At 45.9% G+C, this 22,858-nt stretch overlaps 8 protein-coding genes across 8 annotated transcripts; 4 read left to right on the forward strand and 4 right to left on the reverse strand.

Annotated features, from left to right (window-relative positions):
• Positions 1-94: 94 nt before the first annotated feature.
• Positions 95-897, forward strand: L203_103422 (uncharacterized protein; the record flags this gene model as incomplete). The annotated part of the gene is made up of 4 exons (XM_066212824.1): positions 95-177; positions 231-320; positions 376-589; positions 640-897. 4 exons carry the CDS (start codon positions 95-97, stop codon positions 895-897), a joined length of 645 nt encoding a protein of 214 aa, XP_066068921.1.
• A 172-nt stretch (positions 898-1,069) lies between these two features.
• On the reverse strand, positions 1,070-4,354 carry L203_103423 (uncharacterized protein; the record flags this gene model as incomplete). Its single annotated transcript, XM_066212825.1, has 11 exons — positions 1,070-1,177; positions 1,231-1,323; positions 1,388-2,482; positions 2,530-2,839; positions 2,890-3,221; positions 3,269-3,442; positions 3,498-3,639; positions 3,864-4,084; positions 4,132-4,182; positions 4,234-4,262; positions 4,330-4,354. The coding sequence occupies 11 exons, from the start codon at positions 4,352-4,354 to the stop codon at positions 1,070-1,072; spliced, it is 2,580 nt and encodes an 859-aa protein (XP_066068922.1).
• Positions 4,355-4,634: 280 nt separating this feature from the next.
• On the forward strand, positions 4,635-6,136 carry L203_103424 (uncharacterized protein; the record flags this gene model as incomplete). The annotated part of the gene is made up of 4 exons (XM_066212826.1): positions 4,635-4,824; positions 4,881-5,181; positions 5,242-5,625; positions 5,677-6,136. 4 exons carry the CDS (start codon positions 4,635-4,637, stop codon positions 6,134-6,136), a joined length of 1,335 nt encoding a protein of 444 aa, XP_066068923.1.
• Positions 6,137-6,422: 286 nt separating this feature from the next.
• L203_103425 (uncharacterized protein) lies at positions 6,423-8,333 on the forward strand (the record flags this gene model as incomplete). Its single annotated transcript, XM_066212827.1, has 7 exons — positions 6,423-6,650; positions 6,711-7,143; positions 7,201-7,214; positions 7,279-7,522; positions 7,576-7,757; positions 7,813-8,154; positions 8,211-8,333. 7 exons carry the CDS (start codon positions 6,423-6,425, stop codon positions 8,331-8,333), a joined length of 1,566 nt encoding a protein of 521 aa, XP_066068924.1.
• A 490-nt stretch (positions 8,334-8,823) lies between these two features.
• L203_103426 (uncharacterized protein) lies at positions 8,824-13,325 on the reverse strand (the record flags this gene model as incomplete). The annotated part of the gene is made up of 6 exons (XM_066212828.1): positions 8,824-9,043; positions 9,097-9,152; positions 9,209-10,769; positions 10,825-11,771; positions 11,825-13,077; positions 13,286-13,325. The coding sequence occupies 6 exons, from the start codon at positions 13,323-13,325 to the stop codon at positions 8,824-8,826; spliced, it is 4,077 nt and encodes a 1,358-aa protein (XP_066068925.1).
• A 2,324-nt stretch (positions 13,326-15,649) lies between these two features.
• On the forward strand, positions 15,650-16,437 carry L203_103427 (uncharacterized protein; the record flags this gene model as incomplete). Its single annotated transcript, XM_066212829.1, has 3 exons — positions 15,650-15,727; positions 15,779-16,061; positions 16,112-16,437. 3 exons carry the CDS (start codon positions 15,650-15,652, stop codon positions 16,435-16,437), a joined length of 687 nt encoding a protein of 228 aa, XP_066068926.1.
• A 261-nt stretch (positions 16,438-16,698) lies between these two features.
• L203_103428 (uncharacterized protein) lies at positions 16,699-17,528 on the reverse strand (the record flags this gene model as incomplete). Its single annotated transcript, XM_066212830.1, has 4 exons — positions 16,699-17,057; positions 17,132-17,189; positions 17,242-17,297; positions 17,345-17,528. 4 exons carry the CDS (start codon positions 17,526-17,528, stop codon positions 16,699-16,701), a joined length of 657 nt encoding a protein of 218 aa, XP_066068927.1.
• Positions 17,529-17,872: 344 nt separating this feature from the next.
• Positions 17,873-20,601, reverse strand: L203_103429 (uncharacterized protein; the record flags this gene model as incomplete). The annotated part of the gene is made up of 13 exons (XM_066212831.1): positions 17,873-17,917; positions 17,973-18,009; positions 18,061-18,207; positions 18,272-18,361; positions 18,410-18,637; positions 18,685-18,930; positions 18,982-19,094; positions 19,145-19,307; positions 19,356-19,381; positions 19,429-19,450; positions 19,499-19,643; positions 19,697-20,354; positions 20,401-20,601. The coding sequence occupies 13 exons, from the start codon at positions 20,599-20,601 to the stop codon at positions 17,873-17,875; spliced, it is 2,121 nt and encodes a 706-aa protein (XP_066068928.1).
• Between the last annotated feature and the right edge of the window lie 2,257 nt (positions 20,602-22,858).

Here is a 22,858-nt window from a genome sequence, read left to right on the forward strand (position 1 = left end):
CAAACTCGTCTTTTTATCTCTCACTCTTCTTCATATCTTTTCTTTTCTCTTCTTTTATTCATCTCCCATTCAAAAATACATCTTGCATAAATTGATGGTCATGTCTGCGCCAGAAGCTATGGAAACTCGACAACGGAACAAGAAGCTCGAACAGGTCACCGGAGAGACGAAGAATCCGTAAGTGTTGCAGACTGGACTGCTTTGCTAGTGCTGACCAGACTTTTTGGCAGCCCTTCTTTGAGCGCTGACCCGACCAAGAAGGTACCGAGAAACAAACCATATGTGAAACCTCCATTCATAGATATGTCGATGAACAGGTTGTATGTATTGTCGAAGCTCTACACACTTTCATTGGAACTTACTAAACTCTTGTAGCCTCACATATCTTGTACTTTCTCTTATGGCCCTTCTTGCGTTCTACATCTGGAGATTCACCGTCTGGGCACATGATGCTGGAGGGTATTGGGCGCTTATGACAGGATACCGTCAACCTCCTGGAGCCATTGCCGCAAGAGAAGCTGCTAGCGCGGCGTCTGTTTCCTCCGCTGCCCAAGTTACATCTGCTTCTACCAAACCTCAAGATATCAAAGTAGGTTTGCAACCACTCTGCTAAATGTTTAAAGTTTAATTTATTGTTAGCCAAAACCAGCTCAGCCTGGTAACTCTGACCAAGACATTCAGTCCCAGATTATCAACCTCGCTTCTGCTTTGGGAATCAAGCCCGCAGAACTTTCTTCAGCGATTAGACCCTTAGTTGATCCATCAGTCCCGGATCCTGTCGAGAAGGTAAAGCGAGAGGCCGAAATCCTCAAGGCAGAAATGGAGGCCAAGAAGCATGAGATGGATGGCCAAGAGGGTAGTGTTTTGAATGTGCTTGGGGAAGCCTTGCTTGACTAAACAACTAAAGAGGTTACCATGCCAAGGTATAGAGAAAATTTGAGTAATAAAATTGCAACGATATGCACGCTATGTGACACTATCCTTCATAACAATATCATAGCTTGTACAAATCCTAAAAAGAGGAAAAGAGATGTCCTATGTCTAACAATGACACCACAACGTACACTCATTATTTAGATCCTGTGAGATCTGGGGGAAATCCAGAAAAGTCTTGTTGGTCCGTAATTGTCTGTCCCCCTTTAGTAAAAGTGATTCTCATCCTAAGTCTTATCGAAGCCTGATAAATCATGTCAGTCAGACAAAATAGATGGAGTACCAAATGCTACTCACCCCTGCAGGAGCATGAATCCTCATTTGCTGCGTCTCTGTACTATTTGGTGCAATGTCTGTATTGGAGATGGCTTGCATTTGGAGTTGTTGTGTCTTTTGCCCAATAATTGTTAGTCTTTTGCTCATTAATCTTTCATATACAAAAAGCGTAACTCACTTTTGGCACGGCTACTTGCAAATTGACACAACCAATTTGTTCACTTCCAACAGCCGTAAATTTGGCTAGAATTTGTACCACACCCGGCTGAGTGGACGACACTTTGGGTGTGAATGTGATTCTAAGAGAATTCTTCTCATATGCAGTGTATGATTGTAGTTGGGGCCCTACTGTCACAGGTGCAGATGCGCGCGCTGGAGCTACGGATGGAGTTACAGTGGCAGGATCTGAAGACAAGTTGGAGCTGACAAGGTCAAACAAGGAACCTCCAGTGACAGCTGGTGTGGGTGAAGTGGTCGAAGTGGGCGAGGAAGCTTGAGTAGGGATGGAATCGAAGAGCGACATAACATCATTGACGGCAGGTTGCTTGGGAGCAGAGCTCGACCCAGGAGAGGTAGTCTCACTTGAGCCGCCACCAAAAATATCGGCCAAAAGGTCTTGAGTCGAAGGACCTGTGGAAGCAGCGATAATACCAGCAGTGTTGGGAGCGGAGTCATCACCGATAAGGTCGGCAATCATATCTTTGTCTGTTCTTGTTGATCCCACTGGCTTTCGCTCGCTAACAGTGCCCATTATGGTAGCCTTAATCTCAGGAGGAGGCATCCTCTCCAAAACACCCATTTTGACATCTTGTAGACTAAATAAACTCCCAAATTCTACAGAGCGTTGCTGAATTTCGAGCTCTAAGTTGGACGAGAACGACGCGAGGATTACAGCTATACGATCTTGTAAAGTATGAAGGTTAGGGGTAGAGAGCTCAGCAATACGGACAGAGAGTTTTGCGAGGGCGGTAGCAACGAACTGGCGAATAAGGTTGTTAGCGTAAGGAGAGTTGAGAGCAAGTTCGAGAAGATCAACGAGACCACTGTCAGTTACTTGCTTGACTTCTTCTCCGTCGTCAATAGTTCCACCTTGCAAAAGTATGTCACCAAACTCGCCAATCACCCACACAGATGCAAGCGTCAAACTCTCCTGGGACAAGTCTGCTGATAAAGCTGCGTATAGTCGTTGTGTAGTGTAGAACTGAAGCTCGGGAGTATGACAGACTAAGCGTATAAATGCTGCGAGGATTTCATCTCGAACAAAATTGCCTGCCTGAGTATGAGTTAGAATAACCTCTTATAAATCCAATTTTTGCTTACAATCTTCAGAACACGTAACACTGTGTCAATTTGCCACCTCTTGTTATTTGCATATCTCTCAGCTGCTAAGCAGATTTCGGTCGTTAAGCCCAATTTGGACTCGTTATCGGCAACCTCAAGGAACGAGAGCAACTCGCGGGTCATTACCCTGATGTTGCCATCGTTTATCAATGCATAAGAGAGCTCAAGAGCACGACGGCGAATGGAGATGTCGCCATCACGGAGACAGTCAAGGATTGTATTGCGATGACGTTGGACGGCATTGGTGTCCATCGCGACAACTTTGTTGAGTGTGTTCAAAGCGACATATCTGACTGAGAATGAGTCTGTTGACTAATGGATACAAGAGGATTGACACACCGAATATTGTTATCTCTGTTTGCCAAAAATTTACCTAGAATGTTAATCGCCATCACTCTCAACCCACTGTCTGCCTCGATTTCCAACACAGTCAGCACTGTTTCATATAGAATTGAGTTGCCAACATTCTTGGAAGAATCTGTGTTGGTAGCCACCTGAGCGAGAATGTCGTTCATGGTCTCACTACTTGCAGCATCACCTCGGCCCAAAAGGCGAAGTAAACGAAGGATTTTGGTCTGTAAAAATGGATCTGTAATTCCGAGGACGTCATGTTCTGCGCTATAACCAGTAGATACCAGGTTTTTTAGATGTTTGACTAGCAATGTAGTAGCCTTTACTTGCGTCAGCCAAATTGTAGTTCATAATTCAGAGCATTCACCTTTCTAAAAGTTGCGCAGGCATTCTCGTCAAGGGCACACATTTCCGTGATAAGTGTGATGCCTGCTAGCAAAACGCCGTGATTGCGGTCCTGGAGAAGTGCTTTCGCCTTGCTGATGAAATGATCAAGAAGATCAGGAACTCGTCGAATAATTCGTAGGGCACAAAGAGCTGCCTGCTTTGGCTATTAGCAAACGAATGATAAAGGTCCTAAAAGATGCGAAACTGACCTTTTTCCTAATATAGGCGTTACTGCTCCCCAAAAGCTTTTCAACCTCATTGCACAAGTCTCGTGACATCTCTTCTGAAGAGATATTGGCAAATGTGCAGAGGGCAAGGCCAACGGCATAGACATTTGAGTGATTCATGTCGCTGTGTTATAATTTTTAGCGTTGAATTCTTAAATCCACTTGCGGAGAAACCTCTAGTAAGATCCGTGTATCTTCTGGTAGCTCCAGCTTTGTCTGCGTTGTACTACCCAAGTCTACGCCCGTGACAAAGATGCTCCCACCACCATCTGACAACACACAAGACGTCTTGAAACATCTTCACATCGCTCCCATCCCCATCTGATGAAAAAAATCATTTTGACTCACTTTTTTAGAGAGTTTGTGACTAACGTCAATACCTCTTGATTTTCATCCAACAATAACATAATCCCCAGGTATCCTAGCCTCTTGTCTGCAAAACGCGGGCTGGCAACCAACTTGAGGCATTCAATCTGGCCAAAATGAGCCGGATATCCGAGCATGTGGATATAGAGTAGTTTTGCAACATTGTTGTGTCGAGTAAACGAATCTTCTTCTTTGAAAGAGGTCTACAGGAGAGTTATGGGTCTGCTGGCAAACAAAGAGCGTGACGTACCCTGATGGCGGCTGATTCTTTTTGGATGACAGAACGTTCATCAGCAAGGGTCTAAGCTTATTGTGAGCCAACCGTTTTCTCTAGACAGACATCTTTTCTCACTTTACACGAGCGGATGGCCTTTATCAAGGCTATATCGGAGTGGCAGCAAAAGAGATTAGCATGACTATTTTTTGCGATTGAAAATGGTATCCTTACCTTTTAAATTGTAATGGCCACCCATAATATACTGTGGCTATGAAAGCAAAAAGTAAAGAAACCAAACAGAAGTAATATGTGAATACAATTAGAGATGAAATTAAAACGTAACAAGTTGAAGGGTTGTCGTTTGCCATCTAAGAAGTCATCTTTTGACGTCATCACTTTTTACTCTTGTTTTTCTAATTGACATTGTATCACCCTTGTCCTTTCATTCTGTATTTGAATTTTGTTATCATTTTCTATATAAACTGTAAAGCAACGACAATTGGAACGCTGTTTTACACTTTAATCTCAACCTTTGAATGTCTTCTTTGAATATCTTTGTCACCACTTGGAATACTGGCCTCCAAGGTTCACAAGCCCAACACCAAGATCTGAGTAGCTGGCTCTTGCCTGTACTGCATAATGCTACGAATCCGGAACTGCCGGTAGGCATTGTTCCCGATATATACGCTGTTGGAGTGCAAGAGCTTGTTCCAATGCATTTGGCATGTGAGTTTACGAGTATAACTGTCTATGGACTGGACTTTCTAACGCCGCTGATATAGTGGCCGGTCTGACTGGGCCTGTACTTTATGTGCTCACGCAGCGCATCCAGTCGATACTCTCCGACCATGCAACTTCCTTATCTTCCGAAAAAACCTCTGAGAGATATTCTCTCGTCGCCAGAGTTGCTCATGTAGGCAATGCGCTCTGGGTCTTTTCTCGGGACAAAACTTTGGAAGGCCGTTTGGGAAAGCCTTCAACTGCGAAGACAGGTTTAGCTTGGTTTGGAATGGGTAACAAAGGAGCTGTCGGAATTAGACTCCCGATAAGGAGAGGCTCTGTAGGGGGATGGGAAAACTTGACGTGAGTAGAGCTCTTCTATTCATGGAATCAAAGAGCGCCTATCTCATGACTTCTTCGCAGGTTTGTCAATACACATTTGGCAGCCCACGACTTCAACATTGCCAGGCGAAATGCCCAATATCGTGACATTCTGTCCTCTCTTGTCTTTGATATTAATGACCCTCTCACGACCCCTCAACAGATATTTGACACTTCCCATCTCTTCTTCATCGGTGATCTCAACTATCGACTTTCAAAACAGCCGCCACTCGAAGCCTTGCGCGAAAACAATATGTCGGATGATGCACTGTCAGTAGAGAAGGCTAGGATGATCATGTTTGAAGACGATACTTTGAGAGAGCAACAAAAGCAAGGAAATGTGTTTGGCGGTTTGAGGGAAGGAGATGTGACAAGGTTTGCGCCTACGTACAAGAGGATTGTAGGGAAGATTGAAGGCTACAGCGAGTATGTATATCAGTCTGTTCAACTCAAACTGTTACTGATACAATTGAACAGAAAGCGTGTTCCTGGGTGGACAGACCGTATCCTGTTGGCCTCTCATACCGATCCTCCTTACTTGTTCTCTACTCAAACTCTCTCGAATCCCGTGCCTCCCGATGAGCCCACCACGACTTGTATTCTCCGCTTCGATTCGACTCCTGGAATTGTAATATCTGATCACAAACCTGTGCATGCCTTGTTCTCTCTTCCGGCGGTGAAGCACGAGGCTCCTTCTGCTCATATGGCTCCTATACTTCCCCCTGCTCCTGTTCCTCATTCTCCCAGACCTTTTGCCAAGCAGCGTGAAATGCTCATCATCAGGCGGATCATTGGTACACTCATGGACAAGATGATTGGATGGCCCTGGTGCTTCTTTGTTCTTCTCGGTCATGGCAATTCGCAGGCAGGCATGGGTGTGAGTGCATTTTTAGCCATGGTCTGGGGTGTTTGGTGGAGTGGTGTCATGAATGGTTGAAGCGAAAGGCTTGATTTGTGTATCTTTTGGGTTATCTATACATAACAGTTGGCTATGTTTGGAATTGTAACCAAAGTAAAGAGAAATGGCTCAACGATTCATGTATATATGTGTTGTCATTTTGACCAAGTCAAGTTGCTGGTGACTTCCGGTCCGAAAAAATGAGATAGCCGAAATATAACTCGCCTAAAACTAAAATGAATAGTTTAAATAACAACAGCTGACATTTTGTTTTGTTTTATATTATTGTATTTCTTTATCTTTACAATTTCATCTTTTCCACATAATGCCTCCTTCTACTAACAGAGCTTCAGTCCTTCGCCTTCTCTCACTCACAGCGAACCAAGGATGTAGAGGCTGTGGCCGTACCCATTCGGCCCTTGACCACACTAACCATCACCCTCATGGACATGCCCATGTGTATCATCCGCTTGGGACGAGGAGTATGGCAACTCCTGTCGACTTGCCGCTTCGTGCAGGGCCTCCACCAGGTAATACTGACTATGCATTCGAGGTGGGTCGGTTGTATGACAACTTTGGGTATGGCGAGATGTCTGACACTGCCTGGGAATAGATGGCGGCGTCCACGCTCCGTTTTGGAGCTCACGCAACACGTGAAGTCGGTATGGACTTTGCAAACCTCATTAAGGAATTACCAGCTGTCGATCGCTCCCAGGCAAAGATTGGCGTGTTTACTGATCCCAATGTCGCCAAACTACCTGTCATGGACGTTGTGGAGGAAAGCTTATTGAAGGAAGGGCTAAACTTTATCGTCTGGGAAAAGTGCGCTGTTGAGCCCACTGACAAGAGCTGGCAGGAGGCAGTAGATTTCGCAAGGTCTTTGCAGATCACTCACTTTCTTGCCGTTGGTGGCGGGTCTTCCATGGACACTGCCAAGGCTGCCAATCTGCTCACAAATTACCCAGAAGCTGATATGTTTGACTTTATCAATGCTCCTATCGGAAAGGGAATACCCATCACAAAAAAGTTGAGCCCATTGATTGCTAGTAAGTCTGAATGATTGGCTTGCGGAGCAAGTTTGATAGTTGACATCTTTTCTACAGTTCCCACTACAGCTGTGGGTCTTTTACTACTCTGCTTTCATAATGTGTTTATCTGACCTTGAATGTGTACCGATACAGGGCACAGGCTCAGAAACGACTGGTACAGCCATTCTTGACATTCCCTCACGCAAGTTTAAAACAGGCATCGCCTCTCGAGCTCTTAAACCTACCCTCGGTATCGTCGACCTTTTAAACACAGCTTCGTGTCCTAAAGAGGTTGCGATTGCTGCTGGCCTAGACGTCTTGTTTCATTCTTTGGAAAGCTGGACTGCAATTCCCTACAATGAGCGGACCCCTCGGCCTCCTAACCCCATCAATCGGCGTAAGCTCCATAGGCATCCTGTTGCAGATCGACGAACTGAAAGACTTTTCTAGCTGCGTACCAAGGGTCAAATCCCATTTCCGATATCTTTTCGCGATGGGCATTGGAGACAACAATCAAGTATCTTCCTCGTATTGCAAAAGATCCATATGGCGATGAAGAAGCACGAGCTCAAATGCTCCTTGCTGCTTCCACTGCAGGCATTGGATTCGGCAATGCTGGCGTTCATATGTGTGTGAGTGCTTGCAAGATGATCGCAATGGAAGCTAGGGATTGACGCTTTTCTTCAGCACGCCTTCTCGTACCCAATTTCGTCCCTCAACAAGGGTCGTCCCAAGGCACAACAATATCACCATCCATCGTACAATCCCGAGATCCCACTTATCCCGCACGGTATAGCAGTATCACTCACAGCTCCAGCAGTCTTTGACTTTACAGCTCCTTCTTCGCCCAGTCGCCATCGCGAGGCACTCTCTGTATTCCTTGGTAAGGACCGAGCTCACGAAGGATCCAATCTCAAGGACGAAGATTTGGGGAAGAAGTTGAGTGAGGAGATTAAGAAGTTTTTGGATGTGGTAGGAGTTCCCAGAGGATTGAACAGGGTTGGTTACACGAGTAGAGATATCACTCAGGTCAGTCACAGTGCAAGTCGACGCTGTCTGGTTTCAAAAGTATTAACGGTATATAGCTCGTAGACGGCTGTCTACCTCAAAGGCGAGTCCTTGACCTTGCACCTCTATTGGCGAAAGACAACAACACTGAAGAGAGGGAGCAGTTGGCCCATATCGTTGAAAATTCTATGAGCTGGTAGCATAATATATAGTGTATTATGCTTTTGTAGTCTGGCGAAACATACTTGTATGTACGAAGAAGAACAGGATATAGTTATGCGTTTACAACGTTGTATGTCAAGTTTCGCGCGGATATCATCTGTGTATACAGAGCTTCAATTGATTCATGTAATGCATTGAACAAAAATTAAAAAGCAGATTGATACATGAAAAGTCACAATCATCTAACATCTAGAAAATAGAAAATCAATTGCCCCTACCAAAACTTTGAGCCAAGTATCCAAACCCACGAGATTGACCCAAAAATGAAACAAAAAGGTATTAAAAACATCAAAAAGAGAGATAGAAACGAAGGATCTATCACGTAATGCAAAAATATTATTTTGTCTTGTGTCTAGTAACAGAGAATAACATATGTAAACAGATACGAATGACTCTAGAGCAACAAAAACAGCTGATGAGTAATGCAGGCCTGTGTAAGACTGAGAGAAGAAAACAACACTGCCAATATTATGTGAAAGAAGCCAAGGGGGAAGGATTGAGTGATGGTGAGATTCCACCATTTGTGGATGGAGCATCAGACTTCCGTCTGGCTTTCTTCCCTCCACCGCCCGCGTTTGATGCAGCAGGCGTATTGAACTTGGAACGGATAGGCACACCCTTTGTTGAGGGAAAATTACTGCCTTTTCGAGAGGTGTTGCTTTCCTTGGGTCCAGGGCCAGCACGATTCCTGATATCGAAAAATTAGCCTGTAGGCTAAGGTCAAGATCAAGAACTACTTGCCTCTTCTTGATCACATCAGTTTTTAGGGATAAAGGTCTGACAACGCCGTGTAATTTCTTTTAAAAACGGAAGTCATCAGCAGAGACCCCAGCTGTAGCAAGCCTGAACTCACATAGAACAAACCACAGGCATTGCAAAGAGGCTGGCCTTCCGGGTCTCGCCTCCATAGAGGTGTGTTAGTTGTTTGACAATTGGTGCACATAGTAGGATTATCCCCATTCGACATAAATGACCCTGGCCCGCCACCGTTATCATTTGTGGGAGTGCCAGGTCCGGATTTTGCCTTGCGGTTTCCTTTATCGCCTTTGCTTGACACATAGATGGGTTCGGAATCGTTTATTGAAGATGGGCGATCATTTCCAGAAGGTCCGCTTAGTAGACTTGCTTTGATGCCTGCAAGGTTTGGCGAGCTGTTGGATCTTCCTGATAAATATATTGATCTATTCTCAACTGTCTTTCTATTTAAAACCTTTGGTAGTGGCCTGATAACATTACCGTTTGTCATACCTGGCGTAGGCGCGGTACTTGGAGGTGATGCAGTACTGGAAGAAAAGTCATCAGTGGTTGTGTGACCTGGTACGCCACCAAGTACTTGCGAGGGGTTAATGTGGGTAAAGGGACTAGCAGCCGAGTTGGCGTTGAGATAGAGGTGCATGAGTTCCTGGAAATTGAAGGGATTATCACCTGTGTTCGGCAACATTGTCGGTAAAGACATTCCTGGTTCAACACTGGCAAAGGCGCTAGGTGAGCCGAAAGTAGATGTGTCTACACTAGCCGGCTGACTAGTCCATTTACTCAAATTCACGGCTTCCCCATCACCATCGCCGTTATACTCGTTAGCTTGTCCAACCGAAAATTTCGTCGCGCTCGTAGTTAAAAGGTCGAAGGAATTACCATATGACTGAGGGAAGCTGAATGTGAAATTGGAGGTGGGGAAACCAGAATCATCCTCTGGAAGAGGTTTGTTCACTCCATCTCTAGGTGAAGCTTCTGCTTGTCTTTTCCGCGGGTTGGGCGTTAATACAGGAGAGGCAAGCAACTCTTCTTCATAATTTCTGACGGTATGATCGAAAGATGTTTTCCGAACCCGTCGAGGAAGGAAACCATATTGTGGATGGAAATTTTCTTCAGTTTGCCCATAGAGACCGGGACCGTTGATACCAGGAAGGTGTGGTGATCGATCCCTCAGTAGACCGACCTCGCCTATCAAAGCCGCCGAGTGAAGATGCTGTAAAGCGCTATGATTTTGCGGTGCTGAAGCCGCTAACAGGTCTGGCTCTGGTATTCTTCCAACTGCTTGAGCAATGCTATCAAATTTATTGTATTTATGACCCGGACTTTGTGAGAGCTGATTCGTGTGCTGATCTATATGTTGAAGCATAGACGGTTGTAGAAAGGTTGCGTGGTGGTGCTGGGACTGAGTGATGGGTAGAGACTCTAGGTCAGTAAACCCAGGGAGTCCCCAACTGCCTTGTCCATTTAGGTATTGGCCCACCTTCGCAACCGGCGTACCCCCTGATGCGAGAAGATTGTGGGCATGAGCCTCGCTGAAAGGATTGGTTCGTAATGGCACAGCAGACCGAGAGCGAGATCGAGAGGACGCTCGCCAATCAACATCCATGGGTATACGTGAGCGAGATCGGCTTGCGGCTCTCCAATCAATATCCATACCACTAGGGTGACTGAAGTTAACGAACACATAACGATGGTTTGATGAAAAACACTTACCTTGGGGATTGAGAGTTGGCGCTTGTCGCTCCAACAAACCCGACAATCCTTGATTTTCCTTTGCTTCTTCCCCGTCTTTCCTCGATGGGCGCTGGTTCTATTGTTTCTGCCGCCGCCACTTTTTCTTGAGCTTCATATTCCTGCCTATCCTTTTCCTCCTTCTCTCGAAGCGCTTGTTCCTCTTCTCTTTTTTTCAGAGTCAAATGCATCATTCTCCAAGTCAAGTTTTCCATTCTCGTACCGTTGGGTAAAGTATCCTTGGCCTTTGCATAAGTCTTCCAAACCTGAGTAGCTAAGGGATCCATTTTGGCCATCTGTTCAGGAAAGTCAGTCTCGGGTTCTATAGAGCTTGTAAGATCGCTTTGGGAAGGTCGGCGAGTAGCAGGGAAAGATGAGGTACTAGTAATGGGAGGAGTCATGATGGGACTTGTAGGCAGTTGAGATGTTGAAAGAAAATCGTCTTGTAGGATGCTGTTCACAAGGGAACCTTTACATCCTCCCACATAGGATGAATTTTCAGGGGAATAATCATTATGCGAAGCGGACGATGGTATTGGAGTATTGGCAGATGTTGGCCATAACTGTGATGGTGAAGTTTGTTGTTGTTGACTATCCCCAACATTTTGGCGTCTTTGTTGGTCAGTCCCCATCCCTATCCCCAAACCAATTTCCATTCCCATCCTCAATGCCATCTCAAGGCCTGCTTCACCATACTGGGACAAGTGTTCTAACGAGAGCCCGTTTGGCAGAGGTGGAAGGTTCTGTATATTGACACCACGCGGCATTGGTACAGAAGCATTTACTGGAGCCTTCATGCCAATTCGAGTAGACTGTTGAGACAGCGGCAAATTCTTTGACGAAGACGCAAAATCGGGAGGAGCAGGATGCTGAGAAGCTTCTCTTCGCCGAGGAGCGATCCAAGAATGCCTAAAGCTATTTCCGAGTGGCTGCAGCTCTAGCTTAAGCACTGTCCTCCAATTTCAAACTGTTTATGGCTTACCTCTACTGGACTGTTTATACCTCGATCGTTTCCACCTGGTGTAGTGACAGGAGTCTCGTTGAATGTGTTGACTCGTTCTGGCAGAGGCCAAGGAGTCAGCGGCGGTTTTGGAGTGAGGTTTTTTTCAGTTTTCCCTTGTTGTGCAAAATGAACGTTGCCAAATTGCTGCCGAGGCCCTGGAATACCAGTCAACAATGATGGATCGGCCAAGATACTCAATGAGGCATCCGCAGCGCCGTTTGTATGAGCGTTTTGTTGCAGACGCCGGCTCAAAAGGCTGGGGCCTGTAACAATGTTCGACATTGGCTGCGTGGTTTCAGAAGACCTTGCCAGTGACGTGCTTGTGTTTGAAGCTTTTAGCATACCCATACTGTTGTTACTTGATCCGTTCGTCTGGCTCTGTTCCACCAAATCTGCAAGACTGGCAAAAACGGAGGGATCCAAAGCCTCCTTCACATCAAAATTCTGATCAGTTGACGTAGGCCAGTTTGTGGGGCTCGAGAGGGAAGGCCAGTCATACTCATTCAGATCTCCGCCGTAGTCAGCAGCTTGCTGCATGAATGAACCGCGCCAAGGAGAGTGAGGTGGCTCGATAGATGTGGTAGAGACTAGAGACGCATTTCGCTTTGATCGTGAGGCAGAGTAGTGAGATTGAGCGCTCTGAGACAAACCTCCTTGCGGCCCGTTGGCAGATATACCTGTAATATCAATAGGGGTCAATGGCGTCGAGGCTGTCACTCTCGAAGGATGATCATTGCCATGAGTAGAACTATTTTGGCCAACATTTCGCGAAGCTTGGGAGAACAGAGCGAATGGTTGACTTGGGAAAGCGTAATTTTCCCTGCTGATAACAAAAGGCGACAAGGCAGGAGTAGGGGAGTTGGACGAGTGACAAACTGCAGGAGGTGGTCGTTCTGGTATAAGTCCATTGGGCTTTCCCTCATGCCCTCCGCCCGCATCCACAGTAAAAGGCCCCTTCTTGCCTCCCGAGGTGGTGCGCCAAGGGAGCTTGTCCATCCTAGCTGCCGCTATCTGCTGCGCTTTAGTCGCAGAACTGACAGGTCTCAGAGACGGCTCCCAAGACGCCGATGGTTTCGGTAAGAGAGGACGTAATTTTGAGCCTGTGCCACCTGTACTAGTAGAAGTGGTAGATATAGGGAAAGGTTTTGAAGAAGTTACTGGGCGAGGCGATTGACTTGTGGCGGGATGAGAAGGCGTCGAAATAATGTCGGTTTTGAGCTGTGAACTAGACACTGACACTGTCAGTTTGCATTCTAAGAGTCAAAGGATTGAAAAGAAAGGGTGGAGGCAGTGAGCCGGTCTGAACCAAGAACAGAGCCCAACCGGACAAAAGACAGCAGACTGAGAAAGTGCAAAAAAAAGTAAAAGCTGGAGAGGATGATGCAAGAAAGGCAGACTTAAGATGGCCTGCTCTCCCTTCCCAGCATACTGTTGAATCACCGCCGGCGGATTTGGCTACAGGCCAGCCACCTACTTTCATTATCCAGTCACAAACATCTAGCCTTTCCACAATTCCAATTCCGCCACTTTCAAGACAGTGTAGACCTACTTATGCTACTCTAATCTCTGAAACCGAGCTCTTTCCCGCCGTCAAGCCTATAGCTTGGTCGCAGAGTATGCGCGCGGGAACCGGACGATGTTGCTGTCAAGTGGCTCGAAAATAAAAGAATAAATGTAAATGGCGAGTCGAAATATTAGATCGTTATAACTGGACGGTGGCAAATAAAACTTTGTGGCGGTTGACGTGGCAGCGGTAGCGTGGATGAAGGAAGCGGTCCGTGCGTATACAAAAGAGTATATAAAGCAGTGTGCAACACTTTTGACCTTGAATTGGAGAATACGCAAAAGAGTTGAGTCTGAATGGACATCCATATTTCCAGATACGGCAATTCTCTTTCTTCACTCGGCTTCCCAGCCATTCCCTGCGTGCTTGCCCGTCCTGCCCTAGCTTTTTGTCTTGCCAGGAAACGTCGTGATATTCACTGCAAAGACTAAGCTTTTACGAGTATGCACTTGTGCGGCTCGGAGGTGGAAGGGTAGCATGCATCGTCTCTCATCAGTAGCTCTGCGTGTGTGGTAGCATGCTCCGGTTAGCTGTGGTTTCCAGTCGGCATTTACCTTGGGGTATCCTTGAGCTAGGTCGTAGGTTTCTTCTTTGTCTGATTTGTTGTCACAAATTACTGGAAAATATTCAGCATGGGGCTCTATAACTTGTCTCGTTGCAAAGTCGACCCTCCATGTACAGCAGGGTTGTTTGTTGTAATGTCACAGTGTCTTTTGTGAATCAGCGAGCGATTCTTCTCTTCACTCAACACCGCCAGGTAGTGGAAGAAGGCGACACCTGGTCCACATCTTCACCCGTCTACGCTTCAACCTGTAACCGTCACTTCACGCAATAGCAGCAAATCGACAGCTTCTTTTACAGGACTTGCGGTTTCTCTGGTAGTCTCTTCTACTACGACTGTCACTGGAGAACTTTACGCAAGAAAGAAGGCGGATAAATTCCAAACGTTGCATCATACTTTGGCAACATTCTGAATGACTTGCTCTACCAGAATCTTCAAGAGTAAAAAGAGACTGAAATGCTGCAAGTGATGAAAGCCTGCAACTTGGCACTGGGAGAGCTTTCATTATGGCAAATTGTAGGTCGGAAGGAGGGCAGTACTCATTCTTGATGCTTATTTCTCTGCATACCTCGCTATCTCTCCCAAAAACCACTGGACGCTTGACAGTTCCTTGCGAACCAATATCAAAAGATTTATAGCGTATGTCTATAGCTTAAGCCAAATCGCTCGCGATCAAAACCCCACACCTTTCAAGAGTTGCTGCTTACAAGTCGCTCGACCACCGCCGTCCAACTGGCGGTAGAATCCATCGTACTGTCGTGCAACATGTACGGCACATGGTTCTACACACAACAATGCACGCATTTGCAGTGTTGCAGCGTCCATGTGTTCTACCCACTTCATCTATTACGAATCACAGACAACGCAGCAGTAACAATCAGCGAGTGATGTCCCCACTGGTGTTTCGCCTGATCCTGCATGTTGCAATGCGTTGGTTGCCACTTGAGGCATGTCCTTTTCTTATATAAGACTGTCAATATATTTCTGTTCGCTGTCGTGTCGCATCATTTTAAAAGTAATCGAAAAAACCAACAAAACAGCCTCTGCAAGAACAAGCCTCTCCCAGCGATCGCATTGGACGTGGATTGATCCATACATTTCATCGCCTGCAGTCTAACCGAGTTGCTTCTTTCTCGTCGCCACAACAAGCTCGCCTAGCCTACGCCTAGCCATCATGCAACAGCAACCTATACCGTCTTGTATCTACAACTTCAATTCTACATTCTCAGAAAATCCACCAAACGAACTCGGTCCAAATCCGCCTTATCCACTTGTACCCGCGTCTGCCTAACCCTTATTTGCAACCCCATTTATTCATTCCAAAACCATAGCCAGTTACGTACCTTGCCCTTTATGGAACCTTCCAAAGGCGGAAGAGTTGAGCGATGTCCGGACACAGGGATACACGGAAGTATTACTAACGGCACTTTAGCTGAGGACCATTTTAGTGTCCGGACATTTATCCTTTTTTAGGGTAGCTATCCGACCCTGACCAACCATTAATATCAGCTCGCGTCGATTTTGATTTCTCTTTTTCTTTTCTTTTTTCTTCTTTCTTTATGGCTGGTCCCAAAACTTCCTTTCACATCGTTTTCACTTATTCAAACTCAGCATTCATTATCAAAAGCACTCAAATTGTATCTGCTATCTGATTTTACAACCAGCACTCCTGCGCTCCATGCTACCTAACTCGGGTTTCAACTGTAAGCGGAAGAGAAAGTGTTGGGGGGCGGAAGAGGAAGAAGGTGGTGTCAAAGTATGTCAATTTACCATTTCTTTCTCGGCTCTTCTCACACTTTGTACACAGCAAATGCGGGTTGCCTCTCCTACACTGAGTCGCCAGGTCTATCCTCTGCCTGACCTTGTCGCGGACCATTCCAACCCCACCTCGGATGATGACCAGGTGATGGACATGGACCAAGATATGCCTGACAGCAGCTCCATCGTCGGCCCTCCCTCTCCTTTAGAGAGATGTGCACAAGAGTCGTATGTGTATGAGAGCGGTGGTAGTGGTGGATTTGGCTTTGGGCCAGGTGTTGAGGAAGATGGTCTTGAGATGGATATGGTGGACGACATGGGTTCTCATAAGAGTGGGTTTAGAATTTCTGATGGTGTGTCTCGCAGGCTGATAAGACATTAGGCTACCCTTCTCTCACCCCTCATACTAGCCCTAATCACTTTTCCAACCAGAACGGCAACGCCATGTTTCGTGCTTCTTCGCAGTTGGCTGCCCAACCCTTTAGCACTGGACTTCCTGCGCCCGCCGCTCGTGGTATCTTTCAGCCTACCATGTCTAATCCTCTTCCGCTGAATGCGACCGAGGTCGAAAAGGCCAGAGCTCAACATGGACCTTGGTGCAAGAGTATCCCTAGGCTCATCATGAGTAAATACCCCGACATTAACGGTAAGAGGTCTATGTGGACTGTTTGTGAAGATTGCGGAGCATGTGAAAAGACCCAAGATTAATCAGTTTGGGTGTTCCGTCAACATCACTGTCTCAAGGTGGATGTTTGCTTTTCATTCATGCAAAAGCCCCGGGTGGGCAATTCTCTGGACTGTTGTAGGTTTTATCATGTAGTAAAGATCGTATATAGTAAAATCATTTCATTATACTTCATGTGCATGCTATGTCTTTGTCTAATGGAGGCTGTTGTTGGATAGTTGATCAAGCACATAGGTTGGCATCTAGAAGTGGCTATGCATTAGACAGTAGTACAACATGATGTGTCATTGCTTCTCTTGATTGTCGATTTCTTTTGCTAAATGTTTCAAAAACTCTTCTGCTTGCTCTTGTCCATCATGCTCTATCATCGAAACGTCCTCGTTAATTTCTTCCATGTCCGAATTTTGGCCTGGCACAAGCTTGATGGTTTCCCCCTCATCTTTGATATGCCGTTTAAATCGTCCCGCCTTTCCTCTGCTTTTATTGAGCTCTCTGATAGAATCTTCTTTAGCTTCTTCTCGAGATGCGCGAAGGGCTTGTGAGGCTGCCAGCTCTGCAGCTGAAGTCGGCGGGAGATGTTCAGCGCGAGGAATAGAAGCAGAGATGAATCGGTGAGCAGCTGCCACATCGATTTTTGGTTGAGCTGGTATGTCGGTTAAGCACCAATTGAGGACATCCAAATTGAGGGACACCAAAGGTTTCCCGCCTGGAACTTACGTTCAACATTCCCTCCTGCTAGAGAAGCAACTTTAGAGTAATAGGTTCTTATCCTTTCCTACAAACCATTCATCAGTCATAGCCATTTAATTCGCCCAATCGTTGCTTGCAAGTTCGCCAGTAACCTCATGCTTTGATGGATCTACGCCTTTCAACTTTAGATACACTGCTCATATAGTTAGCAAATGCCGTCAAGTACCCAACCAATCTCACCCCATATCAAATCATTAACTAGATAAGCACCAAGTATGTCCATCTTTGTCTTGTCGAGCAGAGATAGCTTTGATATGATCTCGTTCCATGGCTGATTTGTTATAGGTGCGATAGCTTCGTCTAATGCGTCCAGCGACGAGGTAATGGAAGTAAGCGTTTTTTGTGGTGGTTCAGAGTCGGACATGTTTTGCAGCACCGTCCTAGTTCTTGGTTTCTTTTGATCGTTTTATCTTTGAAGATTATATATATGCAATAGTAGTTATAGAGCCATTGTCTCTATTAAACTTGTTCACTAAATTATATTTCAGAAATTTCTGCTGATAAGTTTTTGTAATCAACTTGGAGAGAATATTACGTAATTTTATACTGATAGACAAAGTTCCATCTCAATCGTTTGATTTTGAATATGCATTTGTCTGAGCAAGATGTATCAGATTATAGACATGATCATAGTCTGCAACGTCAATATGAACAATAGCAGATGACAAAGCATTTATTAGCGACAGCTTCATCAACAGTACATGCTGCTCAGAACGCAGTGCGGCCCGTCTTGACTTCTCGAATGACACCGGCCTAGATACAACATTTGGTAAGAAACCTAGCTGGTAGAAAAGATGGGGGAACTTACAGCTTGCAACCTCTGGATGAGCTCAAGCAGCATGAAGCTGAGAAGGGGTCAGACGCAAACTACATCGAAATCCGTGACGGGCACTTACTCGCAACCTGGGTATGCAATTAAGCCCAAAACAATTGGATGCTTTTCTGTCTTTTCAGAAACCACGCTCGAAAAGTCAACTTGGCCTATAGGAACAATGTAATGGGGGCAGTCAGCCATAGAGCAAATGCGACCATGATCAAAAGGACTATGTATCAAGAGATATTTAGCTTTACGGCGACATTACAATCTTGCAGCCTGACTCGACTTACCTATAGATTGCGCCCAGTGGAGAGGGGCCTTGATTAAGTCGCGTCTCTCGGTATGTAGGCACTTCATCCAGCGCAAATGGCTCCACAAGGCTTGACAAGTCGTCAGTAAGTGTCAGCATTTCGGAGAAATCATCTTACATAGCTTTTGAGCAAGTCTCTTCATCTCTTTCCAAAATTACCTCATTGAACCATTTTTTGAATCGACCTACGTCCTGCTGTATCTCTTGATATTCTTTTTGGCTCCATGGATGGTCGCGCGCCTTTTTCCAATTGTTGGCCAGGATGGAACCAAATGGGGGTGAAGCACCGTCATGCTGTTGTGCATAGCTGTCGAAAAGAGACTTTCCGACAACTTCCCAAGAACGCCTAAAGATGTGTGTTGGCTACCGGAATCTTTGGTACATCATACTTGCCTTGCCACATATTCATCAAATTTGGATATCAAGTCGTTCATCTTATCAAGAGTCCAACCTGCAGCGATAGCCGCTTCTGAAATATTGAAGGCATCGACAGATGTCCCCAGCACCTTTTCTGTACCCCTCAAAAACTCCTCAATCATTTCTGTTAAATGTGGAGAGAGACCTGAGATGGAGTCTCTGGGAAATACCAGCTTGCGAGGAAGGTGTGTGAAGCGACGGTTGATTGGGGATTCGGCATACCTTATCCAGTTACTTTCAGTACATCTTGGTAAACTGCCCGCCCAAACTCACCAAGTTTCCAAGAATTTTTTGAAATCGACAGGGCTACGTGACAAAACACTGGCAGTATCGGTCGATTTCAAACAGGGTACGACACCGTCGAGCGTAAGCATACCTGTGGTGGGCTTATCCATAGTCAAAAACGGCCAAGAGATAAAGAAAGTAAGACACTGACCCTGTTGCCGTATAATCCAGTGACAAGGGCGGGGTATCGAACAGAGCCTGTTGTATCAGAACCAATGGCGTAGTCTAGCCATGGATATCCCGCCAGTGCACAAGCAGATCCAGAGGACGACGATCCACAGGATTGGTATTGGTCTCCACGAGGAGAGAAGGGACTGCCATTTCCATGAGTAAGATACATTTGTACGTGATAGAGGACACACTAGAAATCATCATAGGTCTTCTCAATCTGACAAAATTACTAGGTTGTAATTTCAAGCTTTAATCGCAACCTACCGTAGATCCAGCCATCATCATCCTGTTCAAGTCAGCAAGAGATTGATTCGTTATCAGACACCAAACCCACTGAGTAGTTTTGACTTTACCAACTAGTGCACATCCTGCCTGTTCCAGCTTTTTCACGGAAGAAGCGCTCGTGTTGACTACACCACGCCAGTCCATGTATACCCTGCTGGATGCTATAGTAGGGACACCTCGAATGTCATACACATCTACCCATTGTGGCTGAGCTTTTAATCCATCCCAACTCTTGCTGTTTACTTACCCTTTATGGCTACCCGTTTACCCGACAAACTGCCCGTGGTAGTCGAAGTATACAAGCGCGAAGGCACTGGAATCAACCTTCTCCCTTGCTCATCAACTCGGTCAAGGGTGCGATAGGTTCCCTTGCCATCTCCGAGAGGATAGATCCCCGTCACAAATGTTTGATAAATGTCTGAATACATTCGAAAGACCGGGTAGAGCTTGAAGCTGCTGTCGGTCGTGCGGGCGAGAAAGGGGCCAGCGAGCTGCTTGGGAAGGTAAAAAGTGTAAATCCTCTGAATCTCAACACCTAGCTGTCCCGTTTCGACAGGATTGTCTTGCACAATTTCTTCGTCAAGCAGCACTCTTTCGGTGCCCATCTCTTCTTTTAGAAAGTTCAGGGCATCAGTGCTAATGTTAACTGGACAGCCGTTGGTGAAAATATCACTAGGAATAACCATGACTGTCCTCAACCACGCTTTCGCAATGACATCGTCCTTCTCCAGATAACCTTGAATCAAAGGACGCAAAGTCTTGTCAGTGATTGTACCGCATGATGGCACTGGAACAGAGAGAACCGTTATAGGCCTGAAACGGGTGAAGCCTGGCAACTGCGTAGATTCCACCGAGAAGGATGGAAAGTAATGTGGGGTGAAGTAATCAACATCGTCAAGTTTATACTGTGTGGGTGAGCCATCAGCAGCCACTGTAGACGTCAGCGCTCACATGGAGAACAAGATCTTGTGTCAGAAAAGGTGGCTGCCCAATAGGTGGTTCTGGCAAGGTATCATGGCTGTCACCGGGGTTTATTTGCTCCAACGTCGGGGCTTGAAACACTGCTTCATTATACTGACTGTTCGACGCTGCCAGAACTACAGTAAGATGAGTGGTGAATAAAATCAGCGACAGGACTATGAGATTTATCATGTCTTGGGGTGGGTTATACTACGTTTTGGAAGAGGGGAATGCAAAAGGTTGCCTGATTTGAGACCAAAGCAAGAATGGGTAAATAATGTATGGGTTGGAAGCTTTGCAGTCATAAGAGAAGAAGGATGTCTAAAAGTTATATCCTTTATGTCGGAATAAGAAAGAAGGATTGAGTTGTATAGAGGATATATGGAAACCAAGTTGAATGGTTGACCGGTTGGTGTCACGTGACTAGGAAAGCTTGTCAAGGATTTGACTCGGTTACAGTACTTGGTACATGGAAAGGTAAAGTATAAACATGAATGTTTATGGAACTATGCTACGTGACACCTAGTTAGGCGTGCCAGTTACTCCGCAAGTCTATCTGCTTCTGACACTCTCCTTGACTGGTACGCTGGCTAGACGTAATGCTTTGAGGGCTACTGCTTGTTGAGGACCAGGAAGAGGTTTAGTGAACACGTCTGCTCTTTGCTTTTCTGTCTCAATATAACGAAGCTCAATATCTCCCATCTCAGCACGTTCTTTGATGATATGATGCTTGATATCAATGTGTCTTGATCGAGCATGCGTAGAGGGGTTTCCAGCTAATCTAATAGCGGTTTGGTTATCGATATAGATTGTAGTCGGCGAGTTCTGAGTTTTTCCCGATTCTTGCAGTAGACTGCGAAGCCAGATTATATCTTTAGTTGCTTCAGCCCCGGTTATGTACTCGGCTTCCATTGTGGAAGTAGCCGTAGTCTGTTGACTTCTTGAACACCAATTGATTGGCGAGCCAAACAGGTAAGCAATATATCCAGTTGTTGACCTTCTTGTGATTACTTCCCATGCTGTTTTTCCCTCGATGCCGCTCGGAGTGACTTTGTTGAGTATACCGGTCACGTATTGCATGGCATATGGCCAATAAAGGTGTCCTAGGGGCGAAGATGTCGCAAGGGTGGTTGTCTTCCCTTTGACGGTTCCAATATTGCGCTCTGCTACGCCATTCGATTCGGGTGTATATCCCGGGGTTGTCTGATGGATGATGCCTGTCCTGTCACAATAAGATTTCATGGCAAATTCAGTTCCAAGGTCTGAACGGATAATTTTCACCTTTATGCCTGACTGCTTCTCCAAGCGGTTGACAAAAGCTTGAATGTTTGGCAGAGCCTCATCTTTTCTTTTTAGTGGGATTGCACATCGTACTTTAGTAAAGTCAGCGCATATAATGAGTGCGTACTCGTGGAAGTCGAAGGAAGACTTCATTCGCCCAGTCAGGTCAACGTGGATAATCTCACCGTCAGCAGATCCTCTAGGAGATTCTCCGCCCTTCGGATGGCATTTGGACGTGGCTGCGAGGCATGTATCACAATCAGACAGTTTAAATTTGTCTGCTTTGATCGTGGCCAGGTCATATCTCAAGTGCCCCCCTTTTGCCAAGTCAATAAGCGAATCTCTACCCAAGTGTCCTATGCGGCAGTGTTCTCGGTAGAGGGGGGAATCAGCCTGCGATATTGCAACGACTCGGTTCTAAGGGAGATTGTGAACCTGTTGGTTGGCTCGGATAGTTGGTATTCCGCTGGTTGACATACGCAGTGTCTTGCCATTGACCGTAGCCAGTCTTTTATTCAAATCAATGTCCCAGCCGTCCTCTATCAGCTTCATAGCCGATAATATGTTCATCCGCAACTCTGGTATAACGAACACGTCTTTGACACGGATGCGATTTGTTATCTGTAGCTCCCCTTGACTGTGGGCGGTAAGATAGCTTTTGAATCCTGCTTGGCCAAATTTTACTGGGTGCATTCTTTTTACGTTAATGAGTAGTGATTGATTCTGAACCATGTAGTGGGTTGTACTATTATTCACAAGGAATTCTCCCGCGTAACTCGGCTGACTAGGGAGAATGTGCTGTACAGATGGAATGATCTCTTCAACACAATCTCAGTTGGTTGTGGACTTTTGCTTACGCTGCTTTTTAAAGTTTTCTATATATTCTTCAATCTGAGCTTTTGAAGGCTCCCCTGCTGCTTTCCTGTGGCAGTCCTTTTCTGCGTGGTTTCTCATACCACACCAGGTGCACTTCATGGTCCTTTTTCGCTGCTTGTGCATATCTGTCTTGCTGGGGTTCATGCTACGTGCGGCTGCGACTTTGTGCTCTTTTTCTTGTTCCATCTTTTTGCCTTGCAAGCAGGCTCTGTATATCTTGCTTAGGCGAGTCCAATCCTGCTGTTCCTCTGGCAGCATTTGGAACTGGACATAGAAATGGGTCCTTAGGTAG

Source organism: Cryptococcus depauperatus, chromosome 4 (assembly GCF_001720195.1).
Source record: "Cryptococcus depauperatus CBS 7841 chromosome 4, complete sequence".
Classification (NCBI taxonomy): Eukaryota; Fungi; Basidiomycota; class Tremellomycetes; order Tremellales; family Cryptococcaceae; genus Cryptococcus; species Cryptococcus depauperatus.